At 36.0% G+C, this 23,325-nt stretch overlaps 1 protein-coding gene across 1 annotated transcript in view; it reads right to left on the bottom strand.

The window, feature by feature from the left end:
• Positions 1 to 1,737: 1,737 nt before the first annotated feature.
• Positions 1,738 to 23,325, bottom strand: part of STK39 (serine/threonine kinase 39) — a gene marked incomplete at its 3' end in the record, with an annotated part of 87,832 nt that continues 66,244 nt past the window's right edge. Inside the window, exons 15-17 of the mRNA XM_084289682.1 lie at positions 22,488 to 22,556; positions 7,414 to 7,478; positions 1,738 to 1,812 (exon numbers count right to left, since the gene is read on the bottom strand). Coding sequence (XP_084145808.1) covers positions 1,738 to 1,812; positions 7,414 to 7,478; positions 22,488 to 22,556 — 209 coding nt within the window. The remainder of the gene's footprint in view (positions 1,813 to 7,413; positions 7,479 to 22,487; positions 22,557 to 23,325) is intronic.

Here is a 23,325-nt window from a genome sequence, read left to right as displayed (position 1 = left end):
CAGCAGCAGCAGGTCACAGCCCTAGCCCCGCCCTAAGGCACCCTCTCAGACACACCAGCTTCCCACAAGAATAGAAGTCCTGCTCCAGAATAATTTCTTGAAGTATGAACACCTCAGCAGTTCAAAGTCTTAAAAATGGCTTCCGCAAAGCACTGTGAACAGGAAAATGGTATTTTCTCCCTTTCTTCTCCACAACATAGGGAGCCATGTACCTTGTACAGGTACCACTCATCATCAACTAAATAAAGGCAGCAAAGAGTTATAACATCACCCCACCACACAGCAATTGAAATGTACACAGAACACAGAAATTCAAAATGCAAATCTGTTTGTGCAATACACTTCTATTTTTATTTTTTACCTTTGCAGTCATCTTGGAGTAATCATCATGTAAACAAGAGGATGGAATGGAATTACACTGAGTCATACGCAAATGGCTCTAGAACACCTCAACGATTATGACAAGGCATTATAAATAACTTCTCTTAATAATATATATTTGCCATTTTCAGTACATTAAAGAGCTGCCGTTTATCTAGGATTAGCTAGGAAGTAGTTTAAATTGTAATGTCCGAGAAACGTGTCTCCATATTTGATAATCTTTCTAAGGTTCACTAGCTCCATAACATCTATGCCACAGGTTAAGCATAAGACTACTTGGGTCAGAAGTGTTTTCTTTCTAACAGTTTTACTGGATCATTGCACAAAGCCCTATTATTTTTACTCCACCTTGGTATTTTGCAGAATTTCAAGTAAAGCTTCAGAAATCTGTTCTTCAAGTTTTTATCACCTGTATGAAACCAGTTTCTATCATTAAGGATACATCAAGTCAGAGATGGACACAGTAAGCAGTCTACCTCAACAACAACAGTTTAAAGTAGTTCTAGCTCATACACTCCCCAATAAAGCATAGTCAAAATACTCTAACACCTTTGCTACTGTATAACCCCTCCTTGCTCAGATTACTATTATATAGTACCACATATATGGTACTTACAGAAAATGGAGATTATTCTAAATTGAAGCAGCCTCAGGCACATTCTTAAAACATTAATGTCTTCAAGGCACCTCCCACATCCTTGACAATCAGTTTGTGGACTGGTTTTTAGACACAACTAACAAAAGCTTGCTAATGCCTAATTAATTGATTAAAAAAAAAAAAAAAAAACGCAGCCTAGAAGTTCAAAGATATACCTGAATTATTATTTTTTTTAAATAATGGGAGATTAACTGCAAATAACATGTAACCAAGTCAAATAATTTTCTTATTACTAGGATGTGTAAAGCATAAATATATGAAAAATAAAATTCACAGTCAGTTTTAAAACTAGAATTCAAGTTCAGCTAGTAATTCTCAACTTTTATATTTATGCTAACTTCTAAGTATAACAGAACAGAGGCAGTATTATCAACCACAAGTACAAGAAGAAAATAGTATCACTCAAAAGTTTATGAAAGAAGCTTGATAGAAAATTCCTTTTGTAACCAATGAATACAGCCACCTGAGTGCATTTCCACAGGCTTTTCACTTGGGGGAAATCCAAATCAACTGCTAAAAGACATTTAGTAGCATTTTGAACATTAGCAGCAGCGGTGTAGCTGTGGGCTTTGCTTGTTCTGACTTTGTGAATTGCTAGAGAATGAAGCAGAACTCAGTGTGTGGTGCATTAATTTTCCTTTGCATCTAAGCTGGCCTCTTCGTAATCTCACAATTCGGCTTGGGGCATGGGACAGACATCAGCTGACACTTAACTGAGCAAACCCAATCAGTTTCACTTCATCAGGAATCTCAGTGCCATCACAGCCAGAGGCCTGCAAGTAAAAACAGAAATGTTTAGGACATCAGGTTAAAAAGGAGTGTTTGACAATCAGGCTATAAATTTTCCCTGTATTGCCTAGTCAGCAAACAGCTTACTTGGAGGAAAGCTTTCACATTACTCGGTGTATTTTCCGTCAGCATCAGTCAACGCACCCTTCATTTTAGCACAATCTTCGAATCAATATTGGAAAAACAAAACAAACAAACAAAAAAAACATGAAAGATTGTGAAATGAACACAGAGAAACAAAATGCTCTCTGCAGCGATCCCAAAAGGTCACTTAAGGACCAAAATTCTTTAACCCAAACTTCCCAAATGTGAGCTGAACTTTTTTATTCATCTGAGCATGCCATTGTCACTTGAGCAAATAACCTACATATACAGAATCCACCTTTTACTGTTGTGCTGTAGACACCCATGTCTGAAAAAAGGCTCCTGAGTCCAGCTACAAAGTCTGTTCGGAATACCAACCCAATGATTTTTTAAACATGAAACTGAAGCAGCCTATGAAAGGTATATACAAATAGTTGCAAAAGAACGTCCCCTTTCTGACTATACCATCTAGCACTTCAAATTGTATAGATCAGAATCTTTACTAGTGGCTGTTACAGAACAAAGTGGCACAAATAATCGTTTTTCATAAATAACATGAAGAATATAAAAACCATCTTGCTTCAGATTGAACAGTTGATTTAGGTCTGCTTTAAAAAAAACATACTACATAGGCAAAGCATTTTAATATTTTGATTTTTAAATATAAAATCAGCTTCTGTAGCACATAATTGACTTTTTTTTATTTTTTTTAAATGCATTCTACACTTACGGAGCATACAATTCAAAGTAATAATAAAATTGGGTGAAGTGTGTAATGGTAAATTACTTCAAAAAGTGCCTTCAGAATCATTAGCATACCCCCCCCCCCCAAACTGTCAGAACCTTTCAGATCACACATACAATGTGCACCAAGTGATATTATACTTGAGTTTTCACAACCAAAAATAAACTTTATTGGTACTCGTGAAAACATTACATCAAGCTACTCCTTCAAATTTACTTTTATCACACACAGTTCTCCTTTCAGGCAGTATTTAAAAGGTCTTATTCCATTGAAAGAGCAAGCTAAAAGTCTGAGATCACCATCACTAGTTATTAGGAAGCCTCATTGTGTTTTTGAAGTGGAAATTTACTAAATAAATGGAGTTTGCATTTTGCATGTAAAATGTCATGATATAAAGAGTTAGTATTATTTACATCATTCTATACTCTAGCTTTCAATTTCCTGAAAGACATGCTAAGCAACTTTATCTAGATGCAAACAGATTTTTAAATGCCGTCCTGATCATCAATATTGTCTAATATTTAATGTACCGGGAACCTACTACCTTAGAGTTTGTGCTTAGCATAGTAAAGCTATATGCAAACTGCAGCATATGAGAAGAGCTCTTACTATTTGCAATTCACTGTTAAGGGACTGAACGCATTCTTTCATTAATGGTATTTTCTCCCTTTTTTCATACGAAAAATCCTTAGGTAAAATGTTAATTATGCTGCATAATAATTTTGTGTTTCCTCAAGATTACTTGTGTATTAAAGCAGCCTCCTTCCAAAAGTGTGGACAGCTGGATCCTGCAGAGAAGTCATAATTCTGTGTTAGCCACCACAAGTGAAGGAGGTTTAATATTATGCCTGTTTTGTAGAACATCACCATTGTAAGATCAAAGATGCACTTAAATACACAAGGAGACAAAACTTTAAAGACAGATTCATTCAAACACCTTACTTTAATTATTGCCAAAATAATAAATAAGTTCATTAAAGACAGAAATGCTGAAGACATAAGTTCCTGTTTCCCAAATGAGAACACTTGCTATTTGAATAGAAATAATATACCAGCAAAATACCAGCAAAAGCAATCTGCAAGCACTGAGATACTAACCAGATTCCTTGTCCACAAATAGTAACTAATCCTATACTAAAGAACACTTTCCAATTGAATCCTCCGAATGGATATAGGATTACCTAGATTTAGACTTTGAATCCCCATGAAATATTTACCAAAAAATGTGTTTTAATAAAATCATATATAAGCGCTCCCAGATTCAGTAAGACCTTACTGAGAGGTGAAGAAAACAAACAAATGAAAATTCTCCTGGACAGTTTATTTAGCTACCCCGCTACACAATATAAGAACAGGTAGAAATTGAACATGTATTAAGTTAATCAAGAGTAAGAATTAATTAGATACTTGTTGTAGTTATGTTCTTTTCCCAGGGAGCTGGTTAAAACTGTCAACAAGAGACTTAGGATAAAAATTAACCTCAGAAACTGTTACCTAGCCAGTGGAACTTACCTTTAGAAGGGACAAAGACATTGATTTAGGCCTGTCTATTAATTCTCACTGCGATAAGGCATACGAACGTAACACCATTCACTCACTGGAATCTGAAACACCTTGTGACATTGACTGCACCCCAGCATTTAAGCAATACATCAAGCTAAAACACAGAAATACCCCAACCTAAGTTTTCAAGTTGCTTTGTTTTCAATGTATAAAAACAATAACTGGATACTATGGGATATTAAATTTCAGAATCTCAAGCCTCTAATTTAAGTATGTGAATTAGAACAATGCAAACTTCTATATCACCTCTGGTATATCTATTTATCTAAACAGTCTTGGTGAGATTCCATTGCTTATACAATAAAGCCAAAGTAAGATATTTAGACAGCAAGAACAGATCAGTTAAAAAAAAAAAAAAAAAAGGAAAAAAAAGCATCAACCTTTAAGCTATATTTAGATAGTAAGGGGCAAAGAAACAAAACCATTTGAGTTACATGTCCTGTACCCCAATCCCTTCCTAAAAGGAAACAGCTCTTTTCTGCTAATTTTACTAGACTGTAGAGGAAAAAAGAGTCCAAATGATTTAGTCAGATAAAATTACTCAAATCTATATTTAAAAAATGACATCAGAAGAACAATCCTGAATTAATACATTATCACCAACTAGGTCACTTACTCTAAAAATGGCTCTTTACAGCCCATCTGAAGCAGCTGCTTTTATAAACAAAGCTGTGATTCTGGAGACTCACTTATCTAATAGGCATTCAGTCTAGTCTTTCACATGTGTCTGAGTCATTCTCAGCAAGGGGTGCTGAAAGCTAATTGTCAAGAGTTTGGTATTTACATAGCTAATCATTCGATAGTTTTAGGTATGTAAATTTTTCAACTTGATTTTACCAAGAAATAAAAACAAATGCAGCACACATCAATTCTGAATTAAGACTTTAATACTGAAAAATTCAACCGAAATTAGGACTCATGGTCCAGGGCAAATACTGCAATTCAGAACAGTCCCAGGCACGATGTCGGTTTCTTGTGATACACATATAGAAGATAAAAAGAGGATTGGAGGGGCAAACAGTAATGAAATACAGTGGAAGCAAGATTAACTTTCAAGGGTGGATGCTTCGCTGAAAGAAGGTTGATGTGAAGAACTAAGGACAAGAAAGCAGCGGAAAGGGTGACCTTTGTAACTGAAATAGTGGCAGGTGTTGGAAGAAGTGGGATTGGAAGAAAGTGTCCATTTACAGAGGACTACCAGAACTAAGAGTAGAGATAGAGGGAACTTAACCTAACAGGTAGTTTTCTCCAATTTAGTTCTTTCTGCAGTTCTTCCCTGGGTTTTTCACCTGTTTTTCACTGAAACTTCAAAATTCCTCAGAACTGATGTGAATGAATGTCCTCCCCCCTGCAAAGTGGTGGAACTACTTGACTTCATATCCCTAATGTCCTATTAAAGTAGGTTTTAGGTTCTCTCTCACACATAGTAATTTCAGTCACCTTATCCGTCAACTTATCTACTCAATGAAATAGCCGAAAATGAGATAAAATCCAGACTCCATGAATATTATAGCAATTAGTTTCTTTCCTTCATGCTTCCTTTAGACTACCTAAAAACCATTTCCATTACACTATTTCTTAGGTTGTCACTATTAAAGACATTTGACAGAAATACTGGGGTCAGGGTTAAGTCCTTTCACTGAGGACTGCCCACATTCAATAAGGAAATTACTTCACAAACTGATGAACAAGTGACGTCTGCTTCCTCTTCCTGTTGTGCACACAGCTGCTCAATGGCATTTTTATGTGCATAAGCAACTCCTTACAGCTAGAATTATGTCAGAACATACCAGGCAGCTTTTGAAGTACCCCAGCTCTGTGGAAAGGACCTGGGTTACCAGTGGACAACATGCTGAGGGTGAGGCAGCAACATATGCTTTCAGTGATGACTGCTGTGTATAGGGCTGGATTAGCAAAGGCATAGCCAACAGGCAGGAGGTGATTGTTCTCTCAGTTTGATGCTTTGGAGATTTCACTTGAAGTACTGTGTCCACAGTTGGGCTCCTCAGTACAGACAGACATGATGTACTGGAGAGTCCAGTGGAAAGCTACCGAGATTAGTTGGCAAGAGCGCATGACATCTGCAGAAAAGCAGAAAACCCTTAAGAAGAGAAGACGAAAAGGAGATCTTCCTGCCCTCTTCAACTACTACAAGGGAGGTTATATAGAGAAAGAAGAGAGAGAAGATGAAGCCACGCTCTTCTTGAAGGTGTGCAATAGAAGGACAGAGGACAGTGGAAACAAATGGAAGCATGGTAAATTCCATTAAGAAACTGGTGAAAAAAAACTGCTCACAATGAGAGTGGTTAAATATCAGAACAGGTTGCTCAAATGAATCTCTATCCTTCAACATTCAAATTAAACCAGGGAAGGCCATGAGTAACCTCATGCAAGTTCAAAGCTGGCCTTGCTTTGAGCAGAAAGTTGAGCTAGATCACCTTCAGAAGTCCATAATGAAAATAAAATATTCCACAATTCCTTGCAAGAGTTTCTGGATAACTGGAAAATGCAAATTATTACTTTGCAGTGTAAATCTAATTGGCTGTCTTACAAAAAATCAGTGCTGTAACTGGTCTAGAGATTAAAATCAGCCTTGTGAGCACTTTTGATATCATCTTTCTACAGACTTCTGTTTTGCAACTGGTGGGCATGACTGTCAGTCACAGCTCACAAATTGAGAACTTCTCACAAAAAGTTGACACGCTCCCTATTCTGTTTCTCTAAGTAATAACTAAATTCAAATGTAACTGTTCTATAAGGATTCTCCCCACACCTTTACCATCCTTCTCCACCCTATCAAAGACAGAAGTTGCATTAAATTCACATGTACTTAATCTTTGACAACTTTATTGGATGACAGCATCCAACTGGTTAAAATATATTAGGACAGATGGAAGAGAATGAGAAACAGCACAAAAATATAGATGCTTTCACCCTCAGGAAGTCAGAAGAGATACTGTCACAGATAGAAAGCTTTGTTCAAGCATTACAAGCTCAAACCTTTAAGAGTAGTTTCTTGTCATGTTTTTCAGCTGATGTAGAGAAGGCTAGAAAATGTTTTTCAGTTTTTGCTAAATGGTTGGCATAGCATTTTCAACTATTTGAAAAAGAATTAACAGTCTGTTCTTTAATAAGAGAATAATTCTGTTTCTCAAGTTGTATTTGCTGTATTACCCATTACTTAGGAACTTACCAACTTAAAAGTCAATGTTTTCAAGGCCTTTGGATCATCTACTATCTTCTGTAAGTTAGCAGCAACTGTAAAATAAAGTATGAAAAAAATTATTTTACAGAAAATTGCATTCAACATGGCATCAAACCTCATACTCATGCTGGGCTATCATCTTAATTCTATACACGTACAAGCCTGTAAGTTACCACTTGAATCACTTAATTGCACTCTAGTTTTCGCTTGGATGTCAGAGGGCAACTCGGCTGCCATAAACCTGTGTCCTCTCTTTTGTGGTAGCTTGTATTTTGTGCCTACGTGAACTGAGTAAAGGAAAAAAGCCTGAAAACCACATGATAGAAAACCCTCAAACAATGATTTTTCAGCCTAGCCTATTCCCTAAACTTGCTCAACAATCACACAAATGCAAGTGCATGGTAAGTCATAAACAAGTAGCAACGGCTATGCAGAGCCACAGCTCTCAAGATTTTTACTGTAGTTCTGCTAATAACTTGGGCCTCCATCAGCACAAGTTTCTAGGATAAGACTGAGCTCATTTTCCTCCAGATGTTCTGTTCCTCGTGGCTATATATTTGTGCTTCTGTCCCTTATTTGGGCTGGCAACAGGACCCACACAGACCCTTAGTGATCTTACAACTCACTGAACTGTGGGCGATGACGACATAGCAAAAATAAGAATGATATAAAATAAGAAACTAATCTTAAAACTACTCTATGTATGACCAATATTTGTGATGCAACAGTAGTGAACACTAAATAAATCTACAGATAAAAAAAAAAAAAAAAAAAACAGAGGAGGGAAGAAAATAAACCTTTTTTCTATGAAAGCACACAAGTCAAATTTTTAATTGTGGTATTAGTTTTGGTGGTTTTATTTTTTATACACAATATTGTTACTGTTAATATTGGACAAAAAATGTGGCTGCTTTCAGCTTTGTTGGTTTACTGAACTTGCTCGCCAGCTTTGCACAGTACTAGACCCTGTGCTAACTGAATAACTAAAAGCCTCTGTTCAAAACTGACTGATGAGCACAAGATGTCATCAACAGGATATCAACATGAGAAAAAGAATCCACACTTTGCAGAGCTATTGAGACATGAAATAAACAGGTATTAAGTAGTAGAGACTTCTTAGTATACTGTAAGGTAAGTATCATACAGCAGAGAAACATCAAGCTAGATGTTCTCTGTAATAATACTTGCCATGGACTTCCTAACGTGGAATATAAGATATCGAGAAAACAATTTGCAAGTTGAATGTCCTACTGCTACACGTATGTTTGAAGCATGCATCAAAATTCAGGTTCCTACTTCTTCCACTGGTTCTAGTAACACAGTGACAAGATTTTCACTCTAGTGAGCCTGGTAGTACACGATTCACTCTGTATAGCAAAACAAAATTTGGCCCCACAGAGGGAAGTACCGTATTTGGCTAGGGAATTTAAAGAAATAAACAATTATGCCAACCTAATGTTTACCACCATTAAATGCAAAAAAAAATTTTGGGGGTCTCATTTTCTCTATACCATTAAAATGGCAGAATATTGCTTGCAGACCTGTAACAAATTAAACCAGGGATGAAAAAGTATTTGAAAATAAAAACGAACATTAAAAAACAAGCAGAAGGTACATTCTGTGTGGAACACTTCTTGGAAAGAAAAAATAATAATCTTCACAGTTAAATGAACTCAGCTACAGCCACTAAAATAGAAAGTCTTTCCACTTTTAAAGTTTCATTATTCATAATCTTTATTCTAGTCATTACAAACAATTTTTATTTTAATCACACAGTTCACTTCCACAATCAGTAATTCATTTTTATTGCAATATGTCCTACCTATCAAAATACACGCAAATACAGATAATGCTTTTCATTGTAATTAATACTTAATCTCACATGAAGGCAAAAATATTGTGTTCAGGCTCATAGCTCCTGAAGCCATGATAGAATATCTTCAAGTTTGTATGTCTTAAATATCTATAAAATAAGATCATGTACTCAAGAGAGTTCTGGTTTATCCAAAGCCCCATAAACATTTCTTTAAAGCAAAATAAAATAAATTCTCCAGCTAGAGTTACTTGGCTTCACCAAAGAGAGATTCAGATCTACAAAATGAGATAAAGAATCGGATCTCAAGTCCAAAAACTTCTAACTTTACCTATTATAAAACATTACAGTAAGATGAGCTTTAAATGGGCCTGCAAGAGGGCCAGCCTTTCATTTAATGCAGTCCAGCTGTAGGATGACAACTGCAAGTCAGCAGGCTGCTTGGCTATTTCACCTGAATGCAAGAACTGCCACCTGCCTTTGGGCAAAGTTACTGTTCCTGCACTTGCAAGCACCAGCTAGCTTATCAGCAAGTGTTTTAATAAATATCACATACAATTATCAAGCAGGATTGAGGTCTTCACAAGCAGTATCAAATCTTAAAAAGCTTAACACCCCTCCTCTCCCCCCCACTGATTCTTTACCAGGGAAGAAATTCAAATTTTGAAAGCAAAAGTAGCAAGAGAGATATTAGCAATATATGTAAATAGTTGAGTCAATTTACTTATCTTTATTAAAATCTGTTACAGAAAGGAGTGATATTTTAGATTGGTAACTTTCTTTACAAAATTGCTTTTCAAAAAACCTGGTTCATTAGATGCTACAGTTATTTGTTCACCAGTCTTTACTTTTAATATGAACACAAGCCAAAACCTTTTACATATAAAATGCTGGAGAGACATCTGAAGTAAGCATATGAAATATGCTTTATTTTTCCTTCTCTGATGGGCCATAACTAGAGTGGGATGTGTTTAATCAAACAGAAGATTAGGAGGATTTAAGGGAGTGATGCCAGATGTTTTCAGGCTACGCTTGAAAATGAGAAAGCAGACCTGCAAAGATTCCATAATATTAGAATAAGAATTTACATAAAAATAGGCACACCTGCAGTTTTCTACAGATATCTTTTCAATTTCAGTTATATACATTCAGCATTGTTCAAGTAAAACTGGTGTTTCACCAGTGACTTCTGATACTTTGAGTTTTACATTTTCTGGCCTTTACTGAAAGGCAGGAAAATTGAGTTTGCCAGGATAATGTCATTAATAGTTTGATAAAGCCACAATGAATGCAAATCCCCCCAAAGGCTGGCTCTTTCTGCAATATCTGAAAATGTAAGTAATTAACTAAGAATGAAACGTGTGAGTAATTACCTACCAAAACCACATAGTACTGTTGGGTAGCTTGCTCCTTTTTCTAACTCCTTGCTTTTGTTTTTGTAGGTCTTTGTCTTTATTTAGAAGGCAAGGCCAACAATTAGAGCCAATTGTCTTAACTTAGTTTCCCGAAACACACACTTTGTGTCTAAAATATGTTTTGTTTGTTTTTTTAAGAGATCATGAGATAATTATGATCCTTTTTATATTAGTATAAATGAAAGGTTCTAGGTACTTCAGTAAGCATACAGGTGCAGAGAGACGTGTCCCAGTGCTGAATAGCTTGAAGATATTGACTCAACTGATAACTTGAATCTTTCATGTCCTGATGTAAATAGCTAGGAAAAACATCAGTGAAACAAGAACTGCAGGTGTTCATGGCATCTCCAGTTTAGTTATTTTCCTTCAGAAACAGAGCCTGCAGCACAGGCAGCAGAAGCCATCCAAGCAGCTAAAAATCCTTCCTGACAGCCAGCTTGCACTGCCTTCCAATTACTTCTCCAAAAAGACTGGGATTCCACCTTAACTACAAATAAGACATCCTCAAGGTTACAAAAATGAAAGTTAAACACCACACTCTAGAATGGAAGACTCAGCCTACTTTAAATGCAATAAATTAAGTTGTTACATTTAAAACAACTTACTACTATTAAGGATATACTTTAAAAGTTTAGGACTGTTACTACACCTACACAATTTTGATGATTAAGTATGCAAAGTCTCCTGAAATACACCTAGAAATTTGTGTCAGACATGCACACAACAGTAAACACTGTTCCCCACAAACAAGCAGTTGCTGCTACAGTTCAGCCCTATTCAGAGTTACTGAACACATCAAGCAGGAAAGAACAAAATCACTGAAATAGTGCTGCTTTTAGGCTTTACTCACTAGTATCTTCCCCAGCTACTGAATTTAAGCTCTTTTCATCGAGGAAAACAATTCACCAGGCTAAGATTCAAGAACCCTCCCAGTAAGGTTTACACAAAGATGTCATTTTCCTTAGACATGAAAAAATGAGCCTAAAGTTTTGAAATGCAGATGAACCCAAGCACATCTGTGAACACTACCAGAAGCTTAAGGGAAATAGGAGGAAAATCTTACTACCCTCTCTTACTACCTCTCCTTCCCCGTGCTCTCCAAGATTTTTCCTTCACAAGTTAGCAAGCCAAGTAAATCTGAGTTTTTAGAGAGAACAGTGGCTCCAAGAAGGGACGAATTACTCTCTCTGCTGATTCTTAAGCTACTTGGAAAATTGGGGACATTTTAAAACACATGTCCCTGGATCCTACTCTACAGCTCATCTCCAACATAAGTATACTACAGTTTCGATTGACAAAGCCATTTTTCTTTGAAGTACTCTGAAGTCATGCCTTGGATACTGTACCTCTGAAATTCCGAGTAGATTAGTATGTCTGCAAGCAGCACTAATTGACAATTTGAAAACCTTGTTGGGAATTCACCATTTCCACAAGGCCTGGATATACGAGACCCTACTTTTTATTTTGCAAAGCGTTTCTCAGGATGTTTTGGCCATGCTACTATAAAAGGCAGAAGAAATATGGACAAGATAACTTCAGGAAAAGAATTAAACAGTGATGGAAAAACCTTTGCCAGCAACCCCCCAAGTAAATAGAGTATACTTCAAATCGCGCCTTGGAGCAAAAATCCTCTTCAAACCTTAGCAGCAGTTAGCACAATGGGCTTTTGTTGTTTACAGCAATAAATGAGGGGCCATTCAGCTTGCTTCAGAAGGCTTCTGAAGGACATATTATCAACCCATGTACCACAAATCATTCCAGGTTCTTTTGCAGGTTTTGCTCAGAGACAAATGGTTGTGTCACTCTGTCAAAGTGAGCGTCTGCACTTGTAGAACATGCAATAGGATAAAAAAGGTCAACACCAGCATATAAATATACACAACACAGACAGCTAATTGCAGATATAATAAATAAGAAGCTCACATAGCTAGCATCCTCTAGAACGCACATTTATTTAGCATATACTACAAATCACTGTCTGCTATACAACATTTTTAGCCTACTACATCAGTTAAAATTTTAAATAAGCAAATCAATATGAGCTAATTCAACAGAACTAAAAGGCTATCTCCATGATCACACACACACAAAAATACACGTAACAGACTCAGCATACTTGGGGCAGTCTCAAATAGCTGTTTTGCTTCTCCAAATGTGACAGGGTTCTGCATGGTTATTGAAAATTTTTAACACAGCATGAAATCTAACCCTAATGGCTTCTGAATAGGGAAAACTTCTGAAAAAGTTAAAATTAATGAGACAGTAAATAAAGCTATATGAAATACAGTAGAACTATTTCCTGTACGATGGCAACCTAGCCAACTGAGCCAGAGCCATCTGGCATAAACACAGAAACAGGCAGCATCTAAAATTCAAGGCAGTATTTCTGTGGCACTGAAAAGAATAATGATTCAAATGCTTTTCCATTTTGAAAAAAAAAAAAAGGATGGTGAACTCCTGAAGCTATGCTTAGGTTCAACGATTTGGAAAGCTACTGCATATTGTAATCCTGAAATTCAGATATGAAGAAAGGAAAGACATTATTCAGGCACACAATTACTGTCACCTGTCACAAAAAAAAAAAAAAAAAAAAAAAAAAAGCTTTGAGAAAATAAAAAAGTGGTTTTAAATAAATGAAAAATGAAATCATTTTTACGTAGTCCAAGACTCAGTCTGTTAGAAATAGCAACCTTCAGCTGCTCTCTACTTCATCTGAGTGTATTGCTATTAGAAAGGCCAAACTCAAAGCACCACAGATTTATTGGCTTTCCTCCGATTGTTTCAGACATTACCTCTCCCCCAACTGTAGGGGGTTATTTTGCCATTTTCATCTGATACATGGAGTTCTACATAATAAATGCCTTGGGAGTCCACTGATTTGAGGATTAATGCTGTATCCTCCTGTATGGGTCTCAAGAAGGAGGAAGCCTGAGTGACAGGGAATACTTTTTACTAGAATTATGATCCCTGGTAATTCAACTGCTGGTAGGGCTTCTCTCCAAAGGGCTGAATTGATGATGCATACTCATGAGGCAATTTCACTTATTACAAGTCATTCATTACAATATATACACTCATTTGTATTTTGTACTGCAGGGTGATTTTCATGCATTTGCAAGATCAGAACAAAATCAAAACTAAGTTTTGAAACCTAGCCAGCATTGGATTACTTTATATTATGCAAACAGCCATAGCAATCAACCTTTGGTCACAATTCTTCCAGATCTCTCTATTATTATTATCTATTATTATTTAATAGCTCACAAACTGTCTGCATGAAAGATTAAAAGCCTTTTCAAATAAGTCAAAAAGGTCTTCTAAGTGAGCATGATTCCATTAGTTCCTCCATTCAGGATGCTAGTCAAAATCCCTTTGTTTATGTTGCTTGAGAACAGTAGCAAGGGAAATATTAAAGCATTTTGAGATCTGTGACAACTAACTAATAAGTGTTTTTTTTGCGAGAGGACTGCAAGGAGCTAGACGTGATTCTTATAAGAAAGAAATGAAAGAAAATAAAGATCAGCAGCAAGCCTAGCTTCTATTCCAAGGAAGCTATTGGACACTGATAAAGGAGAAACATTAAAAACATTTAGAAATATATTATTTATGACAAGACTGTCATTAGGAATTTATCAAAGTAAGATTAAGACTCACAAATTTGTCTGAATTCTCATTGCTGAATTGGGATGCAAAGACAGTGGAAATGATTTATTCTATTTCAAATTTTGATGCTTTAATATCCAAGAGTTTGATTTGCAGCTTCACAGTCAGAAAACACAGTTGCAAGAGAGCAGTACTCATCTACAGAACAACAGAGGGCCAAACAAGTTTCCTCTTGAATAGTGAGAAACTGAGAAAATCTCCTTCAGCATTCTTATCAGCAGGACTACAATTTTATGGTGCTAAGCAATTCACACAGCTAAAAGTGATTATTAAAACCACTTGAGTCCTGTGGTTCACGTGGTTTCTGAGCCCCAGCATAGTAGACCATGGTAGAAACCAGGAATGGATTCTTTCTCACATATATATGAAGTACCAGGCACGAAGAACTGTACTTGATAAAACCATCCTTACCTCCCTAAGAACGGCCCATTTAAAAGATGTTTTTAAAGGACATTTAACTAGGAGTTTGCCATCGAGCTATCTTGCTCCAGGGAGCGGGGGAATAATTGAGACCAAAGCTTCAGCTCATGAACAGCTACGCTATGTTACTCAATAGCAGAAGAGGCAAAGGCATGGAAGAGACATCAGGGACGCATATTCTTGACTGACCTTTAAAATCAAGTCACGCCCTTAAATATTTATCCTTGCTCAAATCAAAAAAATAAAGAGCTTATGGAATAAGTGTAGATCTCAAAGGTCTGCACATTATCATCCATTAATACAGGGAATCGATGCCCAGGGTCACAGACAAAAATTGAAAAACTGAAGACTGAAAAATACACAAGATTTTTCTGTAAGTAGCTGACAAAAATTCCCACCCAATAGAAGTAACGTATTTTATGAAGCAGAAGCACTGCAAATGCAAATGGATAATGAAATGTTTTTAACGCTATGAATATAGCTATTTCAATTCCAATAGCAAGTTAATCGGAACTTTGGGTGTTTGATGATGATATTTAGTATAAATATCTGATCCCAAGATGATGTATTACATTTACACATTTACACTTTTAGCCCCTGTGCCAAAAAAAAAATGAAAATGTGATATCATTTTACTGGTTAAATTAAAATACAACTGCAACTGGCAAAATGCTCCTTTTCCAAGAAACTTAAAAAAAAAAAAAAAAAAAACCACAATGCTAAATTTTCAGGATTTATATTTTCCTCCCCAGAAGTGTGTGAAGAACACTTAGAAAAACCACTGCATATTTAAAACAGTGTGATAAAAAGGTAGATAGAACATATTTGGATACCTAAATGCTTATGAATTTTAGACCTTGATTCTGTGTGCACTTAATGGGGGTAGATGATACCTAGGAAGAATTCAAAGGGTTGAGGCAGGAGTATATACAGATTTCACAATTCCCTCATCATTTTGAGAAAAGCGTTCTGATGTTCCTAAGCATTTTAAACCACAGTGCAGTCTCAAATGAACATTTAAAATAAAAACGTAGTCCTGCTGCCCAACATTGCTAGTAGGGATATTTAACAAGCCTAAGATATTACAGTAAATCATGCTCATAAATTTTCTATACAAAAGAATGAGTCAGAGTACAAGGTTAAAAAAAGTCATTTGCCAGTGACTGAACACAGAAAGCAAGTGCTAGCTTTCAGACAAAGGTTTTGACAACAGTTTGAAAGACATCAGAATATCAAAGACAGCTCAACAGGCATCTTTATCATGCTGGATCGGAGTTGAAATGTAGGTCTATGCAGAAAAAAGCAGGTCACATTCTGCTATGCATATTATCACTTGGTAATTCCTTTCCTCATCAGATGTTCACAACTCCTCCTGTCCTCAGTTCTGCTATGAATTATAGATATTGTTCTGACAAAACTATTAAGAAGATGAAAGAGCAGCCAGGTTACTTCAATACCTACGTCTGAAACTTGAAAGAAGGAAAAATGTATTTAGAAACGAAGCCCTGATTTTAGTAGTTAGGTTCTGAAACAGACTACCTCTAGCTTGAAGTATATCAATAAATCCCTATTTTGACATACTTGTAGAGAAGTGAATGCCAAGGAAACAAACAACACTAACTGAATTACTACTGAAAAGAGGAACATAGTTGTCTTGACAATTTCTGATTCAAATTCACGATTTTTTTTTTTTGGTGAACCAGAAATGAAAGACCACAAAAAAACAACTCAGACCTATGAGGGCAGGGAACACTCTGGTCTTAAGTTTATCACCTACTTTGCCAGGCAAAACCCAAACTAATCCTAGAGATTAAGAGATAGGTTTGTCCCCCACCTACACAGGTGAGTAGGAACAGCTTGACTGGATGAAAAAAAAAAATGAACCTTTTTTGAAGGCAACTGCCAACTCCACCTCCACCCCCCCAAAGTAATTAAAAATTATGATTTTCTTGTCCATAACTATAAGACAGATAGGCACATCGAATATAATACATTGGTACGTGTACAGATTTAATTGTTTACTTTGAGGATCTTTTGTCATGTATTCACATCGTGTCATGTCGTAGGTCTGCTGCAGCAGCCATTACAGCAGCAGTTACTATTCACCCAACACGACGTTCTGTTTTCCATCTTGAACCCCTAAGTTTCCATCACACAAAAAATTCAGTAAGGTGGGAATGTGCATGAAACCAGCGTTTTTCACACAATATACATTCTCAAGTGCATCCGTTACATATGACATATAGAGCTAAAGTAACTTTGAAAGAGCAACTAGATGCAAAGCTTGATTACCTAAGGGTGTATCTCAAATCTCCAGAACTCCTGACAGTCTAGTCATTATGAGTCACCCTTCAATGCATTAGCTCTAAATGAGCCAGATGTGTTGAAATATTTAAGTCCCTAGTTAAGCCCTTGGGACTTTTAGAGAGATTCTCCTATCTGCAATGCATGTATATATATCTCTTGCTATAGAGATACAGAGTTATGTGCACACATTGAAGGTAGAAGAGTTTACAAAATACCTTAAAATATTGTATTTTTTTTTTTTTGTTTAAACATATATATACTTGTATATATGTATAAATTTCCTCTCTGGGTAATATATTAAAAGGTAAACTATTTATTCTGATGTTTGGAATTAATTGCTGAGATCTATAAAGGCATTTTCTCATTATAAAGCTTATGGGAACCTCAAACTTTGGAATATACAAAATGTGATACACAAAAAAACAGTTATTTCACCTATTTTGAACAACTGACAGGAGGAAAAATGTTTCTAGCAAACTCTCGTCTACCAAAGATTACAAAAATCAAATGTTTTGCATCTCAAAACATTACTGATGTTGAAAGACAAACCTTTGCTGCCTTCAAATGGTAGTGCTACCCAGGTCACGCACCCTTAGCAACACCATTGTTCTTTGTGAGGACATAAATTTATGCAATACATTTTCTACTTATGTATCATGATCATATTTTCTGATTACAATAAAATATGCTGAAATTAGTTGAAAAATGTCATCATTTCATCCAGTTTTAAAGCTGATTAATCTAACAAGACAGCAAACAAAACAAGATATAAGCAAAAGCAAGACAAAAACAAGGAAAACAAATATACACAGAGGAACTCTGTGACAGTGTCTATGAATTTGATTATCAGTGTCACTGTGAGTTAAGATGCTATTACAGACAGTATACTAACAAAACGGGTTTCTGCTTTTTCAGCTTGTCATTGGAGTATGAAACTAACTTCAGCATCAGCAGAGAGGATACCGTAAGACAATCAGGTGATTCAGTTTCAAATGCTTTAACACTCTTGATGAACTGGGAGCTATGCATATTATTTACTGCTTAACATCCCTTGAAATCTTGTCATTCTGCATTTGGCCTGATACGTGTTCTTTGTTTCATGGCCAACTTAGTCACAAAAGGCCATGACTTCTTTTATTCTGGATGCCAATGTTAGCCCTATCCACCTACCACAGTAACTGCTTCAAATTCACACACACACACGCACACAAAATCAAACTAATTTGGCATCTGTTCTATTCTCAATTCTAAGAAAATAGACAAGATATTTAAAAAAAATTGCGACTTTCAAAATATCTAATTTCAAAATTTGACTTTTGTTTTTTTTAGCTGGTTCTTCTAAACATATTAGACCTTACTAAGCAGGAAGCTTTTTCTTTGTCTTACTAAAAGCTGCTCTTCCAGATATTAAAAGGATATCTGGGTCTGGTTCCAAGACAAAAGACAGATAGCTGGCTATTCACCAGTAGTTCGTGTCTGATGTAGTAATTGTGAAGGTACATCTTCTCTGATTCTCAAGGTATTCACAGATAATCGTTGACAAAAACCACTAAAATTAAAGTTACATTAACACAGTGACGAACAACTGCACATTTCTTGACCACAAAACTACCAAGGCTTTTTTATTTAAGCTTTGTTTGGGAGGTAGTTTTGTTTGTTTGTTTGTTTGTTTTTTTCCTTTAAATAACTATAAATAGACACGTGTAGGTTCTGAAATTTAAGGATTGCCTCCAGAAGATTAACTATAGCCTACAACTTTGCTGCAATTACATGCACACCAATAAAGTGGGATTGCAACTGAGTGTTGATATGTTTCAACTTTCCTTTACGGTACCAAAGAAACTGAAATAAAGCATTACTACCTGAACATTTACTACCTAATATACATATATTGCATATTCACAGACATTTTATCTCAAAACATTCTGAAAATATCACAGATCTTTTACATGATTTAACAGCTATTTCAGAGCTGCATAAAAATACCTCATCAACTAGATGTCTACATATAGGCTCCAAGACTCATTCCCTTCTGCGAATTCAAAATCTACTTTAAAACTAAATTTTTTGTACTGATTCCCTTGATCTAGAGACCTCCTGTGAAACAATGCTACTGTCAATAAGAACAGAAACCAGTCAAACGTAGCGAGAACTGAACATGCAAAATGGAATTTTTGCTTCTCTGCAGAACACGTAGCTGAACTTACTGCTTATCAGAATGGAAATCTTCCTGGGATGCCTGTGTTAAGTGAAGCAAATCCAGCAGGACTCAAAAGGTGAAGAGTGCTGATGCTTAGCAGTGAATTCTATAAAACGTACACATCAGCTGGTCCCTATTAACAGCTTCAGCTCACGTATGCCATGGCCATACTTTTCACAGCAGCCTTTGCTGACTCTGGTTTGAGTACCCATTCAGAAAACCAGTTGTTACACCAATAAATTGTTGAGTTCAACATAAGCACAGGTATTTTCACTTCTTTTTTCTCCCAGCCTCTACACATCCCAGCTTTCATTAAAAGAAACTACAGGAACAACTTTAATGAGGCTATCTCAGAATTTTGTTTTTGTTCAGGTTATAGAGGCTGAATTTCTGCATGCTTCAGCTGAAAAGTGAAAGGTAATTTATCAGCTGCTTTCAATCTGTAAGCTAATGGAATCAGTTCTTCTGGTGAAGAAGGTTAACCAAACTCATCTCTACTATTCCCCTATTCCTCTACAGGAAGATTTTAAATCTTTTAATTTGGAGTGAACAAGGTGGCAAAATCATTTTACAAAGAAAAGGAGTTTTGTAAGCAGATTTACATTTTTCAGCACCATCTGTTCTCTTACATGAATATGACTTAGTGCGTTTAACTAAGGGACTGAAGCATGTTTCAGGACCATGCTGCTAACAGTGGTGATGACAGCTCAAAACTTGCCCAATTTCTTGTAAACAGATGTGGCCAGGACCTTCACATCCTTGCTGGGGTAACCTGGCATTGCTTCTAACTTTCTAAGATACTAAGATATTACTTACTAAGATACTAACTTTCTAAGGTACTACTAAGATACTACTAAGATGTTACTAACTTTCTAAGATACTACTAATATACTAAGTTGCATTGCACTTTGAAGTTGCATTCTATTTTTTTTGTTTTGTGCTTTTGTTTGTTTTTAATTTGAACAGCTATATTAAAATATGACTGGATTGTTAAGCATTTTTAATGATAGATGCAAGAACTTAGTGAAATGAAACATGCAAGATTCAGTGGATTCATTACTGCTCCTTACAACAGTTAAACATCCCATAATCTTTCTTCTTCCTACTAAGACTATATAATCACAAGCTGAAATTTTCAATAACATGCTTGCATGCAAGATTTATTGCGCGCTCATACAACTCTTAGCCATTTTTGACACGTCAAACCACAAACCTATTCTCAGAACTACTTTTTTCCTTAATTAAAATCTCAGTAACAGAAAAAAAAAATAAGTACCAGAACTTGTGTTTAAGTAAAACATGAAATCTATAGTCATGTTCTGGGAAAATAATGTCTCAGCCTAATTGAAAACTTAACTTCACAGGTGGAAACAGACAAGTGAAAATTACAGTAGAAAGCAATGCAAGAATTTGTGCCTGTGGAGCTTGAGGTAAGGGCTTATGAATTCACAAAAATGACTTGTAAACTGATTAAAATTAATGAAATCATAAATTTCTTGTATATAATGAATGCACACAAATTACACTGGATTTCCTTTTTTGCGGGGACAAAAAGGACCATTGTAGCACTAAAAAACAAAGTATTTGATGAAATTCTAAGGAGGAACTAAATAAGGGAATAAACTTATGTTATTAACTAGACAGTGGTCTAGCCAAACACGCTAGGGAAAACCACATTACTTAAATATTTGTGCTTCTTCAAGGGCCAAAGTCCCATAGAATCAGAGAATGGCATGGGTTGGAAGGAACCTCAAAGATCATCTAACTTCAACCAACCCTAAAGCCATGAGGGATCCCTATATTTGCCTTTCCTCAAACTTCTCCTGAAAGATACCAAATCCTACTCATGTTGCTATTTCCACAGAAAGTATGAGGAGTTTGCAGCAGAAGAGAACTTTGCAGCAAAGAGAAAAGGGAAGAACAAAGGCAAAAAGGTTTCCACCAGGTCCCAGTGGGAACTGCACTGCAGCATCACCACCTAATGCCTAAATTCTGTACAACAGAGTGCCAGCTGACTGCCCAAGCAGGTGTGACAGTCAACAATTCTTCTTAAAAAATTACCTTAAAAAGTTAAATATCTTGAAACTATAAAAAATCTAAAAAAAAAAGCATCAACAACAGTATGCTTACACCATTTTTCTTCATGGATATTTCAAGATTAATACACTGAGGCCAAGCTGTCCCCTTTCCCCTGAACCCTTATTGTAAGAGCATAGTAGAATTGACTTCTAAAGAGTGCCTGCTAGTCTGTACCATCTGCTAACCTTCCCTAAATACTTCTTCTTTAGAAATCAAAGTAAAGGCATAGGTAGGATTTTTGTTTCTTCCATCAGCTAGAGTCAGCCTGTCTTCTGGACATATGAAAACAAAAGGTATTGCCTTCTCTCTGAAATACCCTAGCTAGCCTAAGAATGCATTTAGTGTGCATTTAGCTAAGAATGTATTTAGCGTGTATTCCAGGCAAGTCATATGAATTTAGGGATTCATTTGGTAATGAGAACTGAATCAATTGATATGAACTTCTTTGACTACAACACAAAGATCAAGCTACTAGGATTTATTGATTCAGCTCTCATATTACAAACATTTACTATCATTCCTCTGATTTTGGCAACTGTATTTCTACAGGCATTGAACAATCAGAAGAGGGGCAACTGGAGGGAAAGGAACACTTTCAAGTTCATCACATTTGCCAGGCACTAAATTTCATCAAACAAACAAACAAACAAAAAACATTGAAGCAAAAAATAAAAAATAAAGTATTTTTTTCTCAGCAGCCAGAAAATATTTCCAATTATCTTTTGTTTTTCCCATAGAAATGGTATCTCTACATGCAATTTCCCCAGATTCTGAGTTCTGGCATGCTTCTACTTCCATGCACTCAACAGGATACTTACTAACTTCAGAGCTGCCAAAACATACTTTGAATAATTCCACTCCAAAATCATTTTATTGTTAAACAAAAATTAAGTTAGTGCAAAAATGATCAATCACTGAATTGTAAACAATCCTATGGGAGATCTGTGTTATATCACTCCTCTCAAACCACTGAAGAGTTCCAACTTCCAAAAACAATCCTTGGATTAGTATGAAAATTGGCTTGCTGATTGAACTATGCATACATGAAAGCAAAATTAGGACAAATAGGATTTTTTGAAAACCAGCATCAGAAAATACATTTTTTCACATCCATTTAACACAAATTTGTCACAAGAGCATAATTGCAAACAAAAATGTAATTTACCTATAACTACATCATGGCCATCAACCAGGCCTGCAGAGAACAGCTCCTGAGAAACGCCATCTGCTGTGTCTGTCCAAAAGGTGAAATGAGTAAGGATGAGAACCCACAAAATAAAGTATCCAAAGCAATATAACAAAACCATATTTTAGTTCATAAACTCCCATGGTGGCAGGCTTGAATTCAAAATCATCTTTCATTAGGAGGGAAAAAATCACCACAATTTTCCAAGATAATTATCTTATCAGCCTCTACACAGCAAAATGAGGTGATGATTTGATTCATTACAAACCCCCCTACAGTCCTTTCCTGGCCACAAGCATTTCTTCTCTATTTAACTAGGTACTCTTATGTGTTTACAAGTTCAGTATTTTCGTGACCAAGAAAATAAACTATATTTTGGTGGTGTTTTCATTGCTTCCCTGATCACTGCTATTGCTCTGCATATTAGTGCTATGCTATAGTAGATTTTCTTGTTTGTTATCAGTTGGTGAGTTACATAGTTACTACTTCCTTTGAGGTCTAGGCTCAAAATAGGTTTTAAGTATTGTGACCCAGGAGATGATGGGCATCAACTGCTGTACCTGAGTAGGTTAATTCCAAAGTCCCTGTGCCTACTACTTGTTTCTGGATAAAGACTAAGGAAGGCTTAAAGGTAAGAAGTAGGAAACAGCAGGAACAAGCCTATGTTCCACCAAAGTCTCAACTGCATATGGTGTCAATGCCAAGTATCTGCATTTTTTTGAGGCTGTTAAAACATTTGCATAATTTCCTTAAGAAAAACACACGTGAAAAAGAATATAGCTGAGTGATTTGTAATTTCTGCAGAGCTTTGAGGATA

Source organism: Netta rufina (assembly GCF_964035555.1).
Source record: "Netta rufina genome assembly, chromosome: 6".
Classification (NCBI taxonomy): Eukaryota; Metazoa; Chordata; class Aves; order Anseriformes; family Anatidae; genus Netta; species Netta rufina.
Note: the sequence above shows the minus strand (reverse complement) of the source record. Positions and strands in the feature narration are given on the sequence as shown.